General features: G+C 40.3%; 1 protein-coding gene across 1 annotated transcript; it reads left to right on the top strand.

Moving 5' to 3' along the window:
* Positions 1 to 534: 534 nt before the first annotated feature.
* Positions 535 to 16503, top strand: RAD51 (RAD51 recombinase). The gene is made up of 10 exons (XM_026704927.2): positions 535 to 819; positions 1131 to 1238; positions 2100 to 2237; positions 2755 to 2872; positions 10313 to 10404; positions 11462 to 11556; positions 11695 to 11808; positions 13114 to 13243; positions 13811 to 13932; positions 15758 to 16503. The coding sequence occupies exons 2-10, from the start codon at positions 1152 to 1154 to the stop codon at positions 15879 to 15881; spliced, it is 1020 nt and encodes a 339-aa protein (XP_026560712.1). The 5' UTR covers positions 535 to 819; positions 1131 to 1151; the 3' UTR covers positions 15882 to 16503.
* Positions 16504 to 19216: the final 2713 nt, after the last annotated feature.

The raw sequence follows: 19216 nt of genomic DNA, 5'->3' as shown, positions 1-19216 counted from the left end.
TTAGTAAGATCTGCCGTCTATCGAAGTAACTAAATACGGGAAATATACGCCTTTGCTTTGGTAGGGAATATCCTTTTAACAGACCCATGAGCAACCCTCATTCCAAAATCTCCGTGGGGATTTGGGGGGGTTGATCTTCAAACAAAAAGGTATAAACGGCCATTCACCACCACCGTGTATATTCTCTTATTTAAAACATCACTTTCCCAACATACATTTTAAAAGTTTCAGGAAGTTCCACCCATCCAGATAACAAGGTGCATACATGAATAATCACGAAGAGAAAAGGTTCGGGTTGAAGTTGGCATTTTGAAAAGTATGGCTCTCTATAGATAGAATTTAAGGAAAGAACCCCAATCAAAGTCAACTACAAGATTCTTCAAGAAAGACAACTTGGAAAGCCGCCTCTCCCCTCGGACCAAACCCTTTCCTTCCACTCCGCCAAGCCCGCAAGAAAATGCGCATGCGCAAGGGATAACCGGGGAGGGTTTTGGTTTTTTGTTTTCCCCTCCCACGTTTCGCGGAGACGTCTCTACGCCTGTGCGTCGGTCACGTGACCCGTGGCGGGTTAATCCGAACCGGGAGGTGGAAGACGCAAACGAGCCCTAGGCGGGTCGGCCTCGGGGGTCCGAAGGATCTCGGCTGCGTCAGGCCTTCGAGCGGCCTCGATTCACCACCACTCGACCTTTGAAAGCTCGATCGAGCTTCGTTCCGTTTCCACACGAAAGGCGGCGGCTGTTGGAGGCCACAGAGGCCGCCTCTGTCTCCCTTTGGGCCTCTCGCGCGCGGTGTTGGAAGAAGAGAATTGGGGAGAGAAAGGTGTTGCTTGGGGATTTGTACACCGCGGTCTTAGTTCCGGTCAGGAATAAAACGGGGACTATTAATAATGTTTAATCTCTCTTTTACTCCTGTTCAATGTCAATGACTGCGATATGCCAAGAAAGGCATATAACACTTCCAGCTTTTGTGCTTGTGGGTTGTCATCCGGATACGGTTACTTTCCACGTAGGAAAACATAACAGGATATTATTTACCGTATGACTATAAAATTAAAGGTCATTTTAAAAAGCTGCACACCGTTAGCTTTTGTGCCATGTTTTTCAGACTTCGGTTGTTTTCTTTCTTGATAGGAATATCGGATATTTTGTGCCATGGCTATGCAAATGCAATGCGACGAGAGCATAGATATCTCCAGGGAGGAGGAAAGCTTTGGTCCTCAGCCCATTTCCCGTTTAGAGGTACGTATTACTCTAAAACTCTGTTTGGAGTCGTATTTTCATTCCCATGGTCTTTATTGATAGTTTTCAAGCGTACTGTTTCAGTGTAAGTTTCAGTGAAACCATTAATTGTAGCTTTTTTAAATTTTGGATGAAACAAAGCTCCTTGCCACCAGTACTGATATTATAAAATATTTTCCTTGACAACAGGTGACCTGTTTCTTTTTTATGCAACCTTTGAAAAGAAGTTGAGAAAAGGAGGACTTAAATTAAGCGTTATCCAAATCTTTATATTTTCCAAATCTTAAGTGTTATTGAAATGAGTTTTACTTTTTAATGTATTTTTATTTTTAATAATGGTTTTATACTTTTATAAAGTCTGTTTTTATATATTATTATTGTAAATTGCCCAGAGTTGCTTCTGTGAAATGGGAGGCCATATAAATATGACAGATAACTCTTAGGCATATTTTTGTTACTTGTTGCTTATGCACAAAAAGGAAGACAATGTTATGTATAGATTCATTATGTAAATATATAATGAATATATAAAATATTTTTTTTAAAAAAATAACTGGTTTTATTTTTAAAAAGTTAGAATATATTTTTTTACTAAAAACTATTCTTACTAAAGAATTTAAAGCTCTGCTTTTGTTTCTTTAAATTGATGGAAATGATTGAAATGAACAAAGCTGATTATAAATGCTACAGTATCTTTGCAGAATGCAGAACCAAATCTCATATAGTTCAGCAGAGCTCACTCTTACATTAGAATATTGTTTAGTTTTGTTACCTATTACATTTGAATCATTATATTTGACAGGTGTAGAACTCTTTGAGTTCTATATTAAATGTGTTATATAACATTATTTGTTTCTATAGCAATGTGGAATAAATGCAAATGATGTGAAGAAATTGGAAGAAGCTGGTTTTCACACAGTTGAAGCTGTTGCCTATGCACCAAAGAAGGAATTGCTCAATATTAAAGGCATCAGTGAAGCTAAAGCAGATAAAATCCTGGTAATGATGCTTAGCTTTAAACTTTTCAGAAAATATGTATATATGCAGCACTGAGTATTATTTGTATTATCTTATTGATTCATTGATTTGACTTCTATGGGCCTCTACTATAATGATTCTTGGTGGCTCATAACATTTCATAAAATAGAAATGCCCTTCTCCCCAGGATATAAGACCAAACATCCTCTCGGCTCAATACCATCCTAGCCTAATGCTTGGGCGAGAGCCAGCTTTCCATGGCGCACTAGGAGACTAAAAGGGTAGGGATCCCTCAAATCTCAGGTGGGAGGCTATTCCAAAGGGCCATCAAGAAAGAGTATCTCCAAGGTCCCATTAGGTGACAACATTTAAGAGAGAAAACCCGGAGCATGCCTACTTTATCGTATACTTTTTGCAAGTGGTTGATTGTAATTTTTAAAGGATTATAGCAAAACCTGAGAGTTTTAACACAAAATTACAAATGAAATAACCGAGTTGTAAAATAAAACCAACCTTTTGATTTCACTGTCATTTGCAGGCTGAAGCAGCAAAGTTAGTTCCAATGGGATTCACCACAGCTACAGAGTTTCACCAAAGACGCTCAGAGATTATTCAAATTACCACTGGATCCAAAGAACTTGATAAGCTTCTTCAAGGTACAACATTTGATTTATAATTGGTCCTGAAGTCATTATTACATGTTATAAATCAAAAGTAGATGACATAAATATACACTGTGGTTTTGGATTGCTTCTAGTGTTAATATGAGGAAAGAACATATTTTGAGGTTACATAAATCTTGAATTTCATATTTATATTACACTGCTGTGAAAACTTAATACAGTGAAGATTGCTTCTAAAAAAATAGACCATTGCTAAAAAAAATTATACATATTGTTTCTCAAGCTACTTAAAGTCTAGTCATATCTTAATTTCTCCTAAAAGAGTTGCTACAAAAATAATCTTATTCAATAACATCCTAATAAGGTTATGATGAGTTGCGGGTCCCAGTACCAGGATGAATCAGCTGACGACCTGCACCCAGACAGACTGTCTGGGTGGGCTCCTCTTGATGGCAAAGATGACAGACACAAAGGTTTCTTTTGGTGAGAGGAAAAGAGCCCAGAGCAAACTTTGCCCCTCTCTTTTATTGTGCAGCAAGCAGGGGTGGGTTTAGGTTACATGAGGTTAGACAGGAACAGGAAACACTGCCATATATGGTTAATCCTTATGCTATAGCTGACTCAGGATTTTGTACAGGAACAGGAAACATTGCCATATATGGTTAATCCCTAGTGACTCAGGTTTTACACGTAGCTGTTCCTATAGTGTCACCCTATATATGTATTGTATGTGTATTGGGTTGTCTGTGTACGTGACTTCCTACTGATGTGTCATATCGCAACATCTCCTCTGTTTTTATCTTGTTTTTAGGGCTATTTACTCACTATCCTCACTGTTATGTCCAGTCTAGGTCCTCCGACTCATCCTGTCATAGGTTCATGAGAATTCGTGGTTCCCCTTTGGCAGCATCTTTGGTGAACTCGTTATCAGAGTCATCGGAATCTGAGGAGAATTGCAAGAGGGCCTTTTTCTCTATTAGCGCATTAATTTGTTTTTGTTTTGAGTATAAATCCAAATCAATTTGGCCAAATTTTCTTTTAAGGATTTCTAAGAATTTACCTATCACACATGGTCCAATGGTACATGCCAACAAGAGAAGGATAAGTGGACCAGCTATAGCAGATAACAATGTTGTTAACCATGGGGAAAGGTTAAATAGTCCTTGATACCAAGTATGTTGTGAAGTTCGTTCCCTTTCTCTTAATTTTAATCTGGTGTCTAGTTCTTTCATGGAATCTAGGACAACTCCTGAGCTATCAGCATAGAAACAACACTCTTCTTTAAGAGCAGCACATAGTGGCACTTAACTGGCGAAGATGCTGATAAGAAATAACAAGGCCAGCTATACCTGTGGCCGTCCCAGAAGCCCCCAATCCCAGCAGTACAGTTAGCATCAAAGCAGTTACTACTTCTCTTTTGCCCTAAGGTTATATTGTCTAGGTTCTAGTAAAGAAACAAAATCTTCTGAGTTATATACATCAATTTTGGGAAACAATTGTACCTGAATACAAAATGATTTTTTTGTCAATAATACATAATCATTTCAGCAAAGTCAAAATGTAATTTGGGGAAATAGGAAGAAATCATGGTGTAATTAGTTGTAGAGTTGAGTATTTGTCCATAAGCGTCCTTGATGACCCATGTGATGTTGTGTGGTTTGTGGGTGTTAAGGCTGGTGGATGTCCCATCAGTCCAGCGAAACGAACAGCCAAGCAGGAAGAAGAGGAGTGCTGTCATCTTTTTCGGATGATGGCTCCGCTGGTTGTGGGCGGTGATATGGGCGGACACACCTTGCAGGAACCCAAAGAGTTCTGTCAGGAAGCTGGACTGCTGCGTAGCCTTGACCCCAGGTGATCAATTCAGCAGGTCCTTTCCATGCAGGATCAGGTAACTGTCTATAATAGACTAGTGGTCTCGAAGTGGGAACAGGTGGTTTAGTAAAGTGTCGAGATGCAGCAGACAGGGGAGGGGTGCCAGTGAGATTGAGGAAGTTAAGCGTATACAGACAAACATTTAACACATTTTGTAATACTGGGAGGCTAGGGGGGCCTTTAAGGCCTTTTGACCCCATGTATGGTTGCAATGCCAATTTTAAGGTTTGATGAGCCCTTTCAACAATAGCTTGCCCCTGGCTATTGTAGGCAATCCCAAACTTGTGGATAATGGACCAGTGATAGCAGAACTCAGAGAATTGAGAGCTGATATAGGCTGGTCCATTATCTGTTTTTAGAATTTTTGGCGATCCCAGCACTACGAAGGTCCGAATACAATGATTAATAACATGCTTTGACGCCTCTCCCCTTTGAGGGTGGCCATAATAAACCCTGAATAGGTGTCAACAGACACATGAAGGTATTTCAAGGGGCAAAAGGTGAGAATTGAGTGACATCCATTTGCCATGTCTCACAAGCCTCTATGCCCCTGGGATTAATCCCTTGAGGAAAAGTTTTTGCTTGCAAACTGCAAGTGGGACATTGTTGGATGATTGCCTTTGCTTCTTCCAGAGAAATGCCAAATTGTTTAACCAAAGCCTTTTTGTTTTGATGAAAATAACTATGACTTTCCCTGCTGATAGAGGGGAGGTTGAGGCATCTTAATACTGATTGGAAGTATTTTACAAGCAGTATCAGCTACCTGGTTCCCTTCAGAAAGGAAACCTGGGAGATGTTGATGACTACGTATGTGGGCTATGAATAGAGAATGGGTCCTAGATTGAATGAGCATTTGCAGCTGAAGCAACAGTGTCATTAATGATGGTTGTATAGAAGGAGATAGATATGCCTCAAAAATATGTAAGACCAATTGGGAGACATATAGACTATCCGTTATGATGTTAATTGGTTGTTCAGGAAATGTTTTCAAAGCCAAGTTAAAGGCAGCCAATTCAGCTTGTTGTGCTGAAGATTGGGGCTTTGTCAATTGCTTGTGCCGGTTGCCTTGATCATACCAGACACAGGCACCATGAGTTTTAGAGCCATCAGTGAAGATTGTGATGGCTTGAGTTAGTGGAAAAGCAACTACTGGAGAGGAAAAGGTAATAGGTACCGTTTTATTAGCTGCAAACGAGGGTCAGAAGGAAGATGGCAAGAGATGGGACCAATCCAATTTTCCAGAGCGTCCTGTAATACATCAGATGTCTGAAAAAGGGGGTCCCATTGAGACAGTTTGAAAGGAACATGTATTGCCTGGAGATCATGGCGAGTAGGGCCTTAGCTCGGTGACGCCCTTAGTACAGAGCAAGGCGAGCTGAAGGGCCCGAGAGGTAATAGTTGTCCTAGGAGTATGAGGAAGGTGAAGCCATTCAATGATGCACAGCTTCTTTGTTTTGGGGGCTGTTTGGAAGAGGATAGCTGTGAGGAGAGCAGGTGTGGGCAAGATAGCCAAAGATAGCAAACAGTTGGGGATGATGCGATCCACCCACACTTGCTTTAAGGTATTGTTGACTTGGGCTAGTGCCTCCAAGTGCTGTCTTGTAAGATGGACCACATCTGAAGGATGTTTCAAGCCCGTAAGGGCATGGAATAGAGGGGAAAGGGTTGCAGTAGTGACAGAAAGATAAGGCCGTGCCCAATTGAGCGTGCCAAGATATTGTTGAAGTTGTACAAGGGTTGGCGAGGAAGGGAGAGTCAGAGAAGGTAAGGCAGGAGTGGCAGCAGAAGACAGGAGTTTGTGACCAAGATATTGAAAGGGATAGTGAGATTGTATTTTTCAGGGGCTATGTGGAGGCCTGCTGTGGTCAAGAGTTTAGTGAGGATGGGAAGGGTTTTTGCAACTGTGCCTTTAGGGCCTTCAGCTGCGACCAAGATGTCATCCATGTAATGGTATACAAGAAAGGAGGGATATAGGTTGCGATATGGTTGGAGAGCCATGTCAACATAGTGCTGACACATAGTGGGAGAGTTTAGCATCCCTTGAGGAAGGACTTTCCACTGATACCTTTTGGTGGGTCTGGAGTTATTCAGTTCTGGGACAGTGAAAGCAAATAGAAGCCTATCTTGGGGTTGAAGAGGGATGGAAAAGAAGCAATCCTTAAGGTCAATAACTAGAAGGTCAAAATGCTGTGGGATAAGGTTTGGATTGGGAAGTCCACATTGCAGGGCACCCATTGGTTGAATGATAAAGTTCACGGCCCTTAAATCTTGAAGTAGACGAAATTTCCCAGATTTCTTTTTTATAACAAAAACTGGGGTATTGTAGGGGCTGGTAGAAGGTTCAATATGACCAGCACTTAATTGTTCAGAGACAAGAGCAGTCAGAGCAAGCAGCTTCTCTTGGGGAGTGGCCACTGATCTACCCATACAGGAATGGATGATTTAAGGGTGAGAGGGAGAGAAACAGACATGATGAGAATCAAGGAATGTGAAAGGTAGCTCCAAGCTGTTCTAAAAGATCCCGACCCCACAGATTGTAAGCAAGGGGAAGGATATAAGGTTTGATGAGAGCAGAAGCAGAAGCATTAGGGGTAATGGCCGTAAGCCAATTAGAGCTGACCTGAGCGCTTTGAACTCCACCAACACCTTGGACAGAAGGTGATTGTTCAAGGGGCCATTCTGGGGCCATTCAGTGGTTGAAATTACCGAGGCATCTGCTCCAGTGTCCACCAGTCCTGTAAAAGGACGACCATTAAGAGACACTGTTAGCAGAGGTTTTGAAGCTTCTATAGAGCAGTCAATAGCCATGAGGGAGGGGAAGAGGAAGTGGGGATGGAGGAGGGGAGAATGATAAGAGTGGCTACGATAGTGTTAGCAGGTAATGAGAAAGGTCTATCACCTACTGCTGTAAGAGAGAGGCAGTTAAGAGCGGATGAGTCATAAAGAAAGGGGCGGCGATCACCCCTTCCATGATCAAAGAGGAGTTTGGGATGAGCAAGATGGGCGTGTGAGGTGAGAGTGGGCGGGAAGTGTAACTGTGAGAGGGAGGGTAAAGACAGATCCAGGATCCTCATAGATGATAGCAGTTGCAAGCAGAACAGGGAAAGCTGATTGGGACGAAGTAGATGCAACCTTGGAGGCAGGGCTAGTTGCTGGCCCCGAAATTAGTTTCCCGAGGGGGCATTTGGAGAGGGATGTGGATTAGAGCGACATTGGCTAGCCCAATGGAAACCTTTACGACAGCGAGGGCAAACTGTTTTTGGCTTGACAGAGGAAGGAGGAGGTCCCCTTCCCTTGGGTGCACTGCCACCTCCTGGCGAACGGCACTGAGACTTAAAATGACCAGGTTTGCCACAGTTGAAACAATTCCCTGCACGAGGGGTGGTCATGGCAAACGAGGAGGTAATGGCTGAGGCAAGGGCAGTGGCTTTATGCGCCTCAGTTCCCACGTTCTGACATGCTTTAATATAGTCAGCAAGGGTCTGATGTGGAATGGACTGAAGAGGTTTCAGGATTTGTTGGCAATCATCATTAGCATTAGTCACTGCAAGCTTTGAGAGAAGCTCAGCTTGCGCATGGGGGTTTTCTATCTGCCGGTTAAGTGCATCTGATAGACGGTCAATGAAAGAGGTATAAGGTTCAGAAGGACCCTGAAGAATTTTATGAAAAGACAAAGAGGGTTGAGATGGGTCAGGAACCCTACGAAAGGCATTAAGAGCAGCATTACGCATGATAGGATAGCCCTCAGTAGCCATTTGAATCTCATCTTGTGGGGTGATCACAGCTCCTTGGCACAAAAGGTGATCCAAGGTGACACCCTGGGGAAGCCCTGCTGTTGCAGCCATGGAGACGGCAAGCGATAATCGTTGTGCCACGCTGCAAGCTGGGAGGACGTCAAAAGCATTGAAGCCATTGTTTGCCATTCAGAAAAGAGAATATTATGGTTGTTAGAGATATTCTCCAGCATGGCACGCACATAGGGTGACTTTAGACCATAGTTGGTGGTGGCAGATTTAAGATCTTTCATAAGATTCCATTCCATGGGGGCATACTGAGCAACTGGATTGCCTCCTGCCACTGGGGCTTGGAGGATCATGGGGAAGCAAGAAAGATCTTCTGCATTAATCTTCCCATTAGCTAAAGCTTCCTGAAAGGTGTTACAAGCAAGGGGGAGGGGTATTAGAGGGGAAGGAGTCAGGTTTTTGTAAAGGAAGATTTTGAGGCTGAAATGCTGTAGGGAGGGAGGGGGGGGGGGGAGAGGAATGCGAGGAATGTAAGGCTTTTGTTGAAGGGGAGGAGGGAGGGGGGAGCGGGGGGCGTTTGGAGACAAAGAGTAGGTGGGTGGAGTTTCTGCTGGAAGAGGAGGGGGGAATTAGACAAAGGAGCTGCTGAAAGAGCAGGGGGGATTTGAAGAAGGAGGGAGGGAATCTTGTTGATTCAAAGTTGAATCAGGAGAAGGATAAAAAATATCAATCGCAGCCATGAGCGCTCTCCAGGTACAGAGAATATGTGGCGCTGCCCGAGGAGGTTGATGGATCCATTTCCCAATTTTCTCCCATGTGGAGCGTTTAAGAGTGCCATCCTCGGAATAGGCTGGGCAATGTTTTTGAAGATAGAGCAGAAAAGAGATTATAGCTTTCCTTGAAAGAGGAAAGACTGTCATGCCATTAGTTCTTTGCAGAGCATTGGCCTTCCTGACTAAAAATGAAGTTCATCCACATGCTTGGACAGAACTTTGGAAAGTGGGAGCCCATACTTACGAATGCGCTTGCTGTTGCCCAGTGGGTAGTACGGGAGTCAGGGCGACGTCTCCCTAGAAAAGGAGCACGTTGTGAAATCACGTCGGGGTCACCAGTTGATGAGTTGCGGGTCCCAGTACCAGGATGAATCAGCTGGCGACCTGCACCCAGACAGACTGTCTGGGTGGGCTCCTCTTGATGGCAAAGATGACAGACACAAAGGTTTCTTTTGGTGAGAGGAAAAGAGCCCAGAGCAAACTTTGCCCCTCTCTTTTATTGTGCAGCAAGCAGGGGGGTGGGTTTAGGTTACATGAGGTTAGACAGGAACAGGAAACACTGCCATATATGGTTAATCCTTATGCTATAGCTGACTCAGGATTTTGTACAGGAACAGGAAACATTGCCATATATGGTTAATCCCTAGTGACTCAGGTTTTACACGTAGCTGTTCCTATAGTGTCACCCTATATATGTATTGTATGTGTATTGGGTTGTCTGTGTACGTGACTTCCTACTGATGTGTCATATCGCAACAGGTTATATGAAAAGCATCTAGTTGTTGAATAATATTAAATAGTTTTCATAAGAAATCAAAATAAAACTGTTGTGCGGTATGGCTAATTTACGTAATAATGTCCACTATCTGAATTCTGTTCATTATATTTCTTGTAACTGAAACATGTAAACGTATTTGAATTTCAGAAGTAAATTTGTTCAATATGGGATATATCTGCAGAAATAAAGATTTTCAGATCTGTTTTCAGATCTCGTTTGAATTTAAATGTGTGATACATAATCTCATGGGCATATTTGGAAGTCTATAGTTATTGTGATATGCCTGAACTTTGTACTTCTTGTCCAGGTGGAATAGAAACTGGGTCAATAACAGAGATGTTTGGAGAATTCCGCACAGGAAAGACTCAGATATGTCACACTTTGGCTGTAACCTGTCAAGTAAGCAACTGAGATTCTTCCTTGTGTAATACTGTGCAGAAAAAACTTTAAAATTTATTTTATTCCATGTATTTTAATTCCATGGTTCTCGGGACTGGGAAGATAATGCAGTAAAATTAGAATTCTGTAGTCCTTTTGACTGTGAAGGCTGAATTAGATGTTTGGTTGAAGACCCTGATTCGGAAATCTTGGTTTCACTGAGGTGGAGAATGCTGCAGTTCTTTAAATATGCCAATTAGGAGGACATCTTTAGATTATGCACAAGGACATTAAAGAAGCTGAAAGCTAAATGAGATATTTGATAGCAGATCCAGGGCTGGGAACTTGTAGATTGGGTAGATGCTCTGAAAATTTAGATTTTAAAAAAATGTATACTATAATAGAATATGGTTCTTAATTATTTCTACAACGAATTTCCACTGGCTCTTTCCACGACAGTGGATTTATTTGCTGTGTCATAATTCAGCTGATAGCCCTTAGAATGAATTTATTTTTCCTCAATTTTCTTTAATGTTTTATCTGGTGAAACGTGCCCCATAAAATTCATCAACTAAATATTAATTCTGGTATATAAGCTCTATATTAGATGGTTTACAGATATTTTAGTAGTTTGATTGTTGTCATCTAAAGCTTATCTTAAATTGGCCTCTTCAGTTGCCCCTTTCCTCATTTTCCTTTTAACCAACCTGTTAATAAAGTCTTTTAAGAATTACAAACAAAATAATATAGTTTGGTTTGTTTGGTTATCAGTTTGTATTTCTAGATGATGATAAGACAACTCCCCAACAGCCTAATATAATAAATTATAGCCAACAATGTGTGTTCACTGACAGGGCGGATAATTTCTTTCTCACACACACACTAGATTGGCCCTAGAAGATTGGGAGATCCTCCTCTGCAGCAAAATTAGAGAACGGATGAGTAACTGGATGGGGAGAGGGTCACCTTGTATAACATTAATACAAAATGTTGCGTGGAATAGCCATAATGTAGAAAGATGCAACTTTGCAATTTAGTTCACTTCTGTAAACCGAATTTGTCTTTATTCCCCTCTAAGCTCCCTATTGATCGAGGTGGTGGTGAAGGGAAGGCCATGTACATAGACACAGAAGGCACTTTCCGTCCAGAGCGCTTGCTAGCGGTGGCTGAGAGGTCTGTATTTCTATCTGGAAATTATTGGGGTTGCATCTTGAATAGAAGAGTTGTAGAGCTATCTGTTGGCAGTTTTTAAGTCACATGCATTTATTTCCACTCCTGTAAAATTGATCTATTTTTGCCTTCTTTCCCCAGATATGGTTTGTCTGGTAGTGATGTTCTTGATAATGTGGCTTATGCGCGAGGATTTAATACAGACCATCAAACCCAGCTGCTATATCAAGCATCTGCTATGATGACAGAATCAAGGTAAAAAAAAAGTCAAGGAAACAAGAGTTTCTCCTTTAACAAATTAAAATATTTATATGTAAATTATGTCCAATTTAGGATATGCCTCACTTTATACAAATTAGAAATATAATGGCATAAAAAAACTTATTTGGTTCTTTCACTATAAAAGTTCTGATGATAAAATTGCTTTTCAAAACAAGCTGTGATTACCACAGGTTTTCCTGCTTCTAAGAATCTTAGCTAAAGGCAAAACAATATGTATTACAATGGTTCAATAGTTATACGTTATACTCTATTCTGATATTAATTCTAACATATCTAAGGATATTTTTAACTGACTACAACCATGTTTTATCTTTAATCATTTCAAATAGTATCATTCTGATGAAGCCAGTTTGGTGGTGTGATTAAAGGCGGCAGGCTAGAAACTGGGAGATGGTTAATTCTAGATTGCCTTAGGCATAAGCCAGCTAGGTGACTTTGGACCAGTCTCCTCCTGTCAACTTTAGCAAGAATGAGGCAACGGTGAACCACCTCTGAAATCTCACCAGAAAAAAAATGGAGGGACTAATCCAGGCAGTGTCCAGAACTCCAAAAACCGCCTCAAAGGCCCCCACACATTATCCTGGCAAGAGATGATGGACAGCTGTTCAGAGGCTGCTTGTCATTATTTAGCCATGCCTGCTTTACAGAACTCAAGGTGAAACTTCAGTGGATACCAAGGAAATCAAGGTTGTTCTCACTGCTTCAGTTGTCATTTGGTTTGGTTTTCATCCTGGTAAGGCTATAAATGTTGCTAACATGGCTTTATCTTGCTCAGGAGAAGCCGTAGGGTATACAGGTAGTCCTTGAGTTATAACCACAATTGAGCCCCAAATTTCTGTTGCTGAGCTAAACGTGTTGAGTGAATTTTGCTAGTTTTTTCTTGCCGCAGTTGTTAAGTGAATCACTGCACTTGTTAAGTTAGTGACACAATTGTTAAACGAACCTGGCTTCCCCACTGACTTTACTTGTCAGAAGGTCGCAAAACCCATTCCCATGAACCTGGGACACTGCAACCATCATAAATGAGTCAGTTGCCAAGCGCCTGAATTTTGCTCACGTGACTAATGGTCGTTAAGTGTGAAAAATGGTCAGAAGTCACTTTTTCCAGTGACATTGTAACTTTGGATGGTCACTAAATGAACTGTTGTAAGTCAAGGACTACCTGTATTCCTTTTTTTGATACTTATGTATTCAATTGGCCAGTCCATCCAGAAAAGCAAACATGTTTGGAGGGCAAGAATTAAAACCAGTACATGAAAATATTCTTTTTTCTTTTAGATATGCTTTACTGATAGTGGACAGCGCCACAGCTCTTTACCGGACAGACTACTCTGGCCGAGGGGAATTATCAGCCAGGCAGATGCATTTAGCCAGATTCCTGCGCATGTTGCTTCGACTTGCAGATGAGGTAATCATTAGATCCACTTGCAATGCTTTGCACAAAGATCCTTGTAGCAATGTGTGGTCCCAAGCCACTTGGGGATTTTTCAGTTATTTATTTTGTATTGGGGGGAGGAATCTACACTTTACAGATTAATCCTGACAACCTAATTGCTAGTTCATTATATTTTGTGCCTGCATGCTCGTCCACGGTGCACCATGCAGCAAATTACCTTGCACCAGCTGGCTAGCAGCGTTCGGATTGATGACATCTTCTGTGGCCTCTTCTGCCTATCTGGCTTTCATGTCCAGGCAGGGGTCCTATTCTTGCACAGCTACCCTTTCCCAACGAAGCAGTACCCATTTATCTACTCGCAATAATGATTTCAAAATGCTGGGTAGGAGTTAGAGGTCAGTGACGGGAGCTCACCCTGTTCTGTGGTACTTCCGGGGCTCAAACCACTGGAGTGATGACAATTTCTGGTGCACAGATCCAGCTTCCTTAAGCCACTGTGCCTCTCTCTCTCTCTCTTCATTTTTTTCCCCAGTTTATAGTGAAGAAGCTGAAACTGATTGTATGTTTCTTTCAAAACAGTTTGGTGTAGCAGTTGTAATCACAAACCAGGTGGTAGCACAAGTAGATGGAGCTGCAATGTTTGCTGCAGATCCTAAGAAACCTATTGGAGGGAATATTATCGCACACGCTTCAACAACCAGGTAGGATTGCAGATGCTAGTTTTAGTGAAACAGTTTTCATGCTTTCAGTTAATTAGAAATTTTGTGAAAATTAGAATGAAACTTCAATGCGATGTCAGTTTTTTGTAGACAGTGAAGCCAGGTTTTGTTTAAATAGAGATTGGTGATTTGTAGCTTCTATTCTCACTCAAGATCACCAACATCTCTGAGTGCTTTTTACATAGAAAAACAGAATAAAAATACTTTCGATTAAAAAGCAGAACATAAAATAATACCCCTCAAGCTATTAAATATTCTCTGTAAAGGTCTGCTTATTTTATAAACCACCCTGGTTCAAGAAATCCAGGTGTGCATTAGATCTACCTTATAAAATAAATTCAAGAATTTAATTAGGTGGTGGAGTTCGTGACATCAGTTGGAGAGAGCCGGTGACAAACAACTTAGAGATAAAAATTATGGAAAGTTACATTTTGTTTTGTAAAAGACTTTACAATAAAAAAAAATGCATTACAACAAATAGCAGATGCTGTAGAAGTAGTAGAAAACCTAGAATCTTTGTGCTTCCTGTAACTCATTTCCACCACAAGGTGGCCTCCTCAGGTCCACTCTGTCTATAGATTTCAGAGGATGTTCTAGAGGTGATAGCCTCAAGAATTAGAAGCATATGTGAACAGTAGTCATACAGTTCCAAGAGGACAAAAAGGGTTACATGATGGAATTGCAGAAGATCTAATTAAAAGTAATCCTGATTATGAATACTGTATAATAGTTATAAGCAATTGTTATGTGACGTCTTCAAAACATTCAATTAAATATTTGGAAGTGAATGCAAGCTTTGGAGAATACAGTAACTATGTAGAAAATTAATGTTAATGTGTCAGAGAATTGCACATCCGGTGTCCAAATGGAGTCAGAAATGCTGACACAAACCAGTTTTATATAAGGAAATATGTTTACAGTAAATAAGACAGGCAAACAGGAGCATAGTCCAGTAAATCAACACAACAGGAACATCATCTGATAAATCACAGAGGGGACATAGAGCACATAGGAAAAAGGCAGGAAACAAAGAAATTCCCCCTATACTCTGGTTTCTCTTCAGATCGTATAATTTTTTTGCCTTTTACTATACTGGACTTCCGCATTGTATCTTCTAGAAGTATAAAGCTAAGTTTGAATCTTTAGCTACCAACTTAATGAAGAAAATTACCCTACAAAGTTGTCATAATGGTATATCGTAAAACAGTAGTTGAAAGCAAAAATAATCGTATATTTAATATAAATATGCATATTTGTAAGTTGCAATAACTTAATAGAAGGCCACTTAATCACTTCTTTAGCCCTTTCAGATATTCAAATACACAAGTATTTTGGATAATATTGTGCTCTGCTGTTGATGTTCTTGGCACATCAATGTGCCGTTGGGCAATCAGGCCAAATGCAGAACTTTCCGTAGGGAACCAATTTTATTTGACTCATGGCACTGGGACAGTACTTATCTGTAGCACTTGTGAGGAGTAAGAGAAAGCAGCAAAAAATACAAGAGGCCAGTGTTCAGCATTGGATTTGGTTATGTAACTATGTGTTAACAAAGATAATGAAATAGGATTTTTTTTGGTTTGTCAAATCAGCCTTTTAACTCACTTACCTATTCTACCTGACCATTTTGTTTGAGTTTCCAGGAGTATTAATGGATGAAGAAAACCTTAAAACACCAATAATCAATTGAATGTTGACCAGAATATTCTCTGGTTGATAGAATGGAACATGTTGAATAAATGTCTAGTGTTTTATTTATTAATTCATTACTTTTTATTTTAACAACTGCATTAATTTGTCTGGTTAGGCTTTACTTGAGAAAAGGTCGTGGTGAAACTAGGATATGCAAGATATACGATTCACCTTGCCTCCCTGAAGCAGAAGCCATGTTTGCTATTAATGCTGATGGAATAGGAGATGCTAAAGACTGAAGAACTTGTCTCTTTGATTTATGGCACAAGATTGGGCCAAAGAGGGATTTCTTTCCATAGGATCCTGTTCTTCATGAAACTTCTGCTATACTACCAGAAGAAACAATCATAAATTGTTATTGTGGATAAGCAGTAGAAGATTCCTGGACTTTCTAAAACATACCTGATAACCTACTAAGATCTTTTTGTTGTGTAATGCAATAGAATAGTGACAACTCTAAGAAATATTTACAGAATTTATGCAGTTTATGGATATATCAAGTGTGAAACATTCAACACTTCCTGATTTTTATGATTGAAGCCGAAATAAAATGGAAGAAATTTGTTCAGTAAAGGAACTATCTAATAAAATGAAAGCAACATTTGTCGAATGGCTAGCAAGAAATTTTCTTATATTTATAGTTTCTTTTTCAAGGACAACTAAAAGTTGTATTTTTATACATATATATATATATACTTACACAGCTGTAAATTGAAATGTTGCAATCAGCCAAGAAAAGCTAGCTATTCTGCTGTTATAAGCAAAGGCTGTAAACATTTTAAAGGTATGTTCTATGTCTTCCACTTGTAAATATTTTCATAATTATAACTGATTTAATTAAAGTTAATCATATTGTTGCAATTTTGATGATTGCTACATTTGTCTTCTGATTCTTATTTATATTTTGAGACAAAATGATGAAAGAGTAATGTAGGAAATCTCATCTGAAAAAAAAAACCTACAGTATTATGCAAATAATATAACTTCCATTTGAATTTTTTTACTTAGTGATTTCCACAAATGTAATGGCTCCTTATAGGTGATAATAAGGTACAGAGAAAAACTAGAAAACACCCATGTTCTGGGAGGTACGATGAGTATTATGAGTGCCAAACAAACTATGTGACTTAACACATGACTTCTGTTTCGGCTGGAAAAGGCAGCGAGGCAGCCAACTTCAACAACTTCTACCTTGTGTGTCAAGTACTGAACAAACGACGGGACAAAATGTTCACATCATAATGCAGCGAGTACCAAATTCAGCGACTTTCAGAGCTGCCGAGTGCTGAGGTACCATTTTGTGTGTGTGTGTGTGGGGGAAATCAACTGTTTTCAACAAAATTTAATCCTCACTAGACAAATGCTACTTGCCTTTGTTAATTATTGATTGGGCATTATATAGCCATATGTCTGTACTGCAAACGAAAGCACCCATGGGGTCTAAGGTAGTGTTGAGGTCCAAGACCATTAGCATCTTTTGGCAGGGGTTCTGCAAAAATTGGCTTTAATGCCAATGCGCACATTGCCTGTTCACATCAGAGAGATTGGCCACATTAGGAAACAGTATTATTGTATCTGAAGCCATCTCTGCTTCTCTACAAACCTGTAATAGAGTGGCACAAGGTCAACAGATTTTTTTTAAGACAGAAATCTCGTTAGTCTAGTGGCTAAAGGCAACCAGACTAGAAAGACAGTCCCATCTTAGCCATGAAAGCCAGCTAACCTTGGGCATCACACTCAGCCCAACCCGCCTCATAGGGTTGTTGTGGGGGGCGGGGGGGAATAGGATGATGTGGTTTATGTCTGGCATCTTCAGTTATTTGTAAAAATAATAAAGGCAGGATATAAATAAACATGAACTGAAAATACTTGTTTAAATATCAACTCAACATTTAGAATATATCCTAGATTAAAATTTAGATGTAGTTATCTGAATGCTGAATATTGAGTATCCAAAGTTAGTGAATATGCTCTAGGCTGCAATCTTAAAGTAAATGATAACTAAGGTTTAAGGACTGCAGACACTGAGGAAATCTGACTAATAAACTGCTTTTTGCTCTCCAAACAATACAGTAGATTGAGAGGTGGAGGGGAGGCTGCATTCTGCTGTCTAAACTGGCCCAAACAGCTTCAGTACACTGGTTTAGTTAGTAGTCACGAACATCCCATTGTGGCTTTGTGGAGATCAAACACATCTGCTGTACATATTCAAGAGAACTGGCAACACAGTGGGCTGTACAATTAGCATGTTGTCCAGAAATTTAACTGCTCCCTAATATATGTGAGAGATGTGAGGAAACTGCTGTGCCAGAGGAACTAAGCCAGGCTCTCAGTTGGAGGAACAAATGGGTAGCCTGTGTTATTGAGAAATCTCTCATTTTTGGAAAGAAAATCCACATCTTGTAGCAAATTTGTGGGAAGAGAATTGGCTGAAATCATCACTGTGTGTGGCCACAGAAGTGATTTTCAAAAGCATATGCTAAGCTTTTCCGTATGTGAACACAATTTGTGTAAAAATAGAGATTGGTACTTCATGTCAACGATCTGGTTTTTACCAACAGTTTAAGAGTTTAATATATGCTTATATATGACTAATGTAATGGATACCCAGACATGCAGCTCATATGTACCAGGTGTGGCATCTTCTATTGGACAGTCTGGAAAATGCAACCTGCTGCTTTATATAGTATTACCTTTCCTTAACGTTCCATGTTCTTTTGTTATTACGCAGTTCTTTCGCGTACTATTTTAAGCATTTTTAGAGATATAGATGATAGATTAATGTACTGGTTTTAGATAGATGAGAGAGAGCGGGGGTGGGGGTGGGGAGAAGAGACCTTACATTTGAGCACCAGGTAACAATGTACAACAAATGGAGAAGCATTACAGAACTTGGAGACCATCCCCAGCTTCTATTTAGTGCTTGCTGTAAGAACAAAAGCTCTGCAATAGTTTTACCGGTATGTTACGTCTACATCATAATCCCTATTCATGTTTAATATAATTTTCCTATGGATTGTGCCACTCATTCTCAGGGTCATCAGTATAGTTTCAGCATTAGCTTTGTAGCCCTTCCATGCCAAAGCTTTTAAAACATTTCAACGAGTTCTGTGATCTGGCCCGGTTGGTTCTACTTTCATGAGCTGGTCTGAAGCCTGAAACTTGTACGTGGGTTTCAGCTGTGGAAGAGAGTTTTGTAGGCATGAAGTGGTTTCTGTTTCCCTACAGAAATACTGCATTGATCAAACAGAGTATTGTAACATGATGGTGTATCTCCTTACATTAAAGAAATTTTCAAGTCCAGGTCAGTTCCTGGTGACTTCACAAACATGTTCATGAAAAACCATTAACAAACTTCCACCCAAGCTTAGGAGGGCTGTGAACGTTATTACTTTTTCCTTGCTCTCTTGGCAAACTACTTTGCAGAACAGTTATAAAGTAGTCTTAAACTGAGAGGTGCAGGGTTATGTAATGGCCAGATCCAGTCGCAGCTGAGAAGCTACTGCATTAAACACCTCCCAATGTTGGCACCAGTCGCGTTTTCTGTATTTTTGTATGCAGTACGGGATCTGCC

Source organism: Pseudonaja textilis, chromosome 1 (genome assembly GCF_049901715.1).
Source record: "Pseudonaja textilis isolate UNSWEBS1 chromosome 1, rPseTex1.2, whole genome shotgun sequence".
NCBI lineage: Eukaryota > Metazoa > Chordata > Lepidosauria > Squamata > Elapidae > Pseudonaja > Pseudonaja textilis.
The sequence above is the reverse complement of the archived record's forward strand: the minus strand, read 5'-3'. Positions and strand labels throughout refer to the sequence as shown.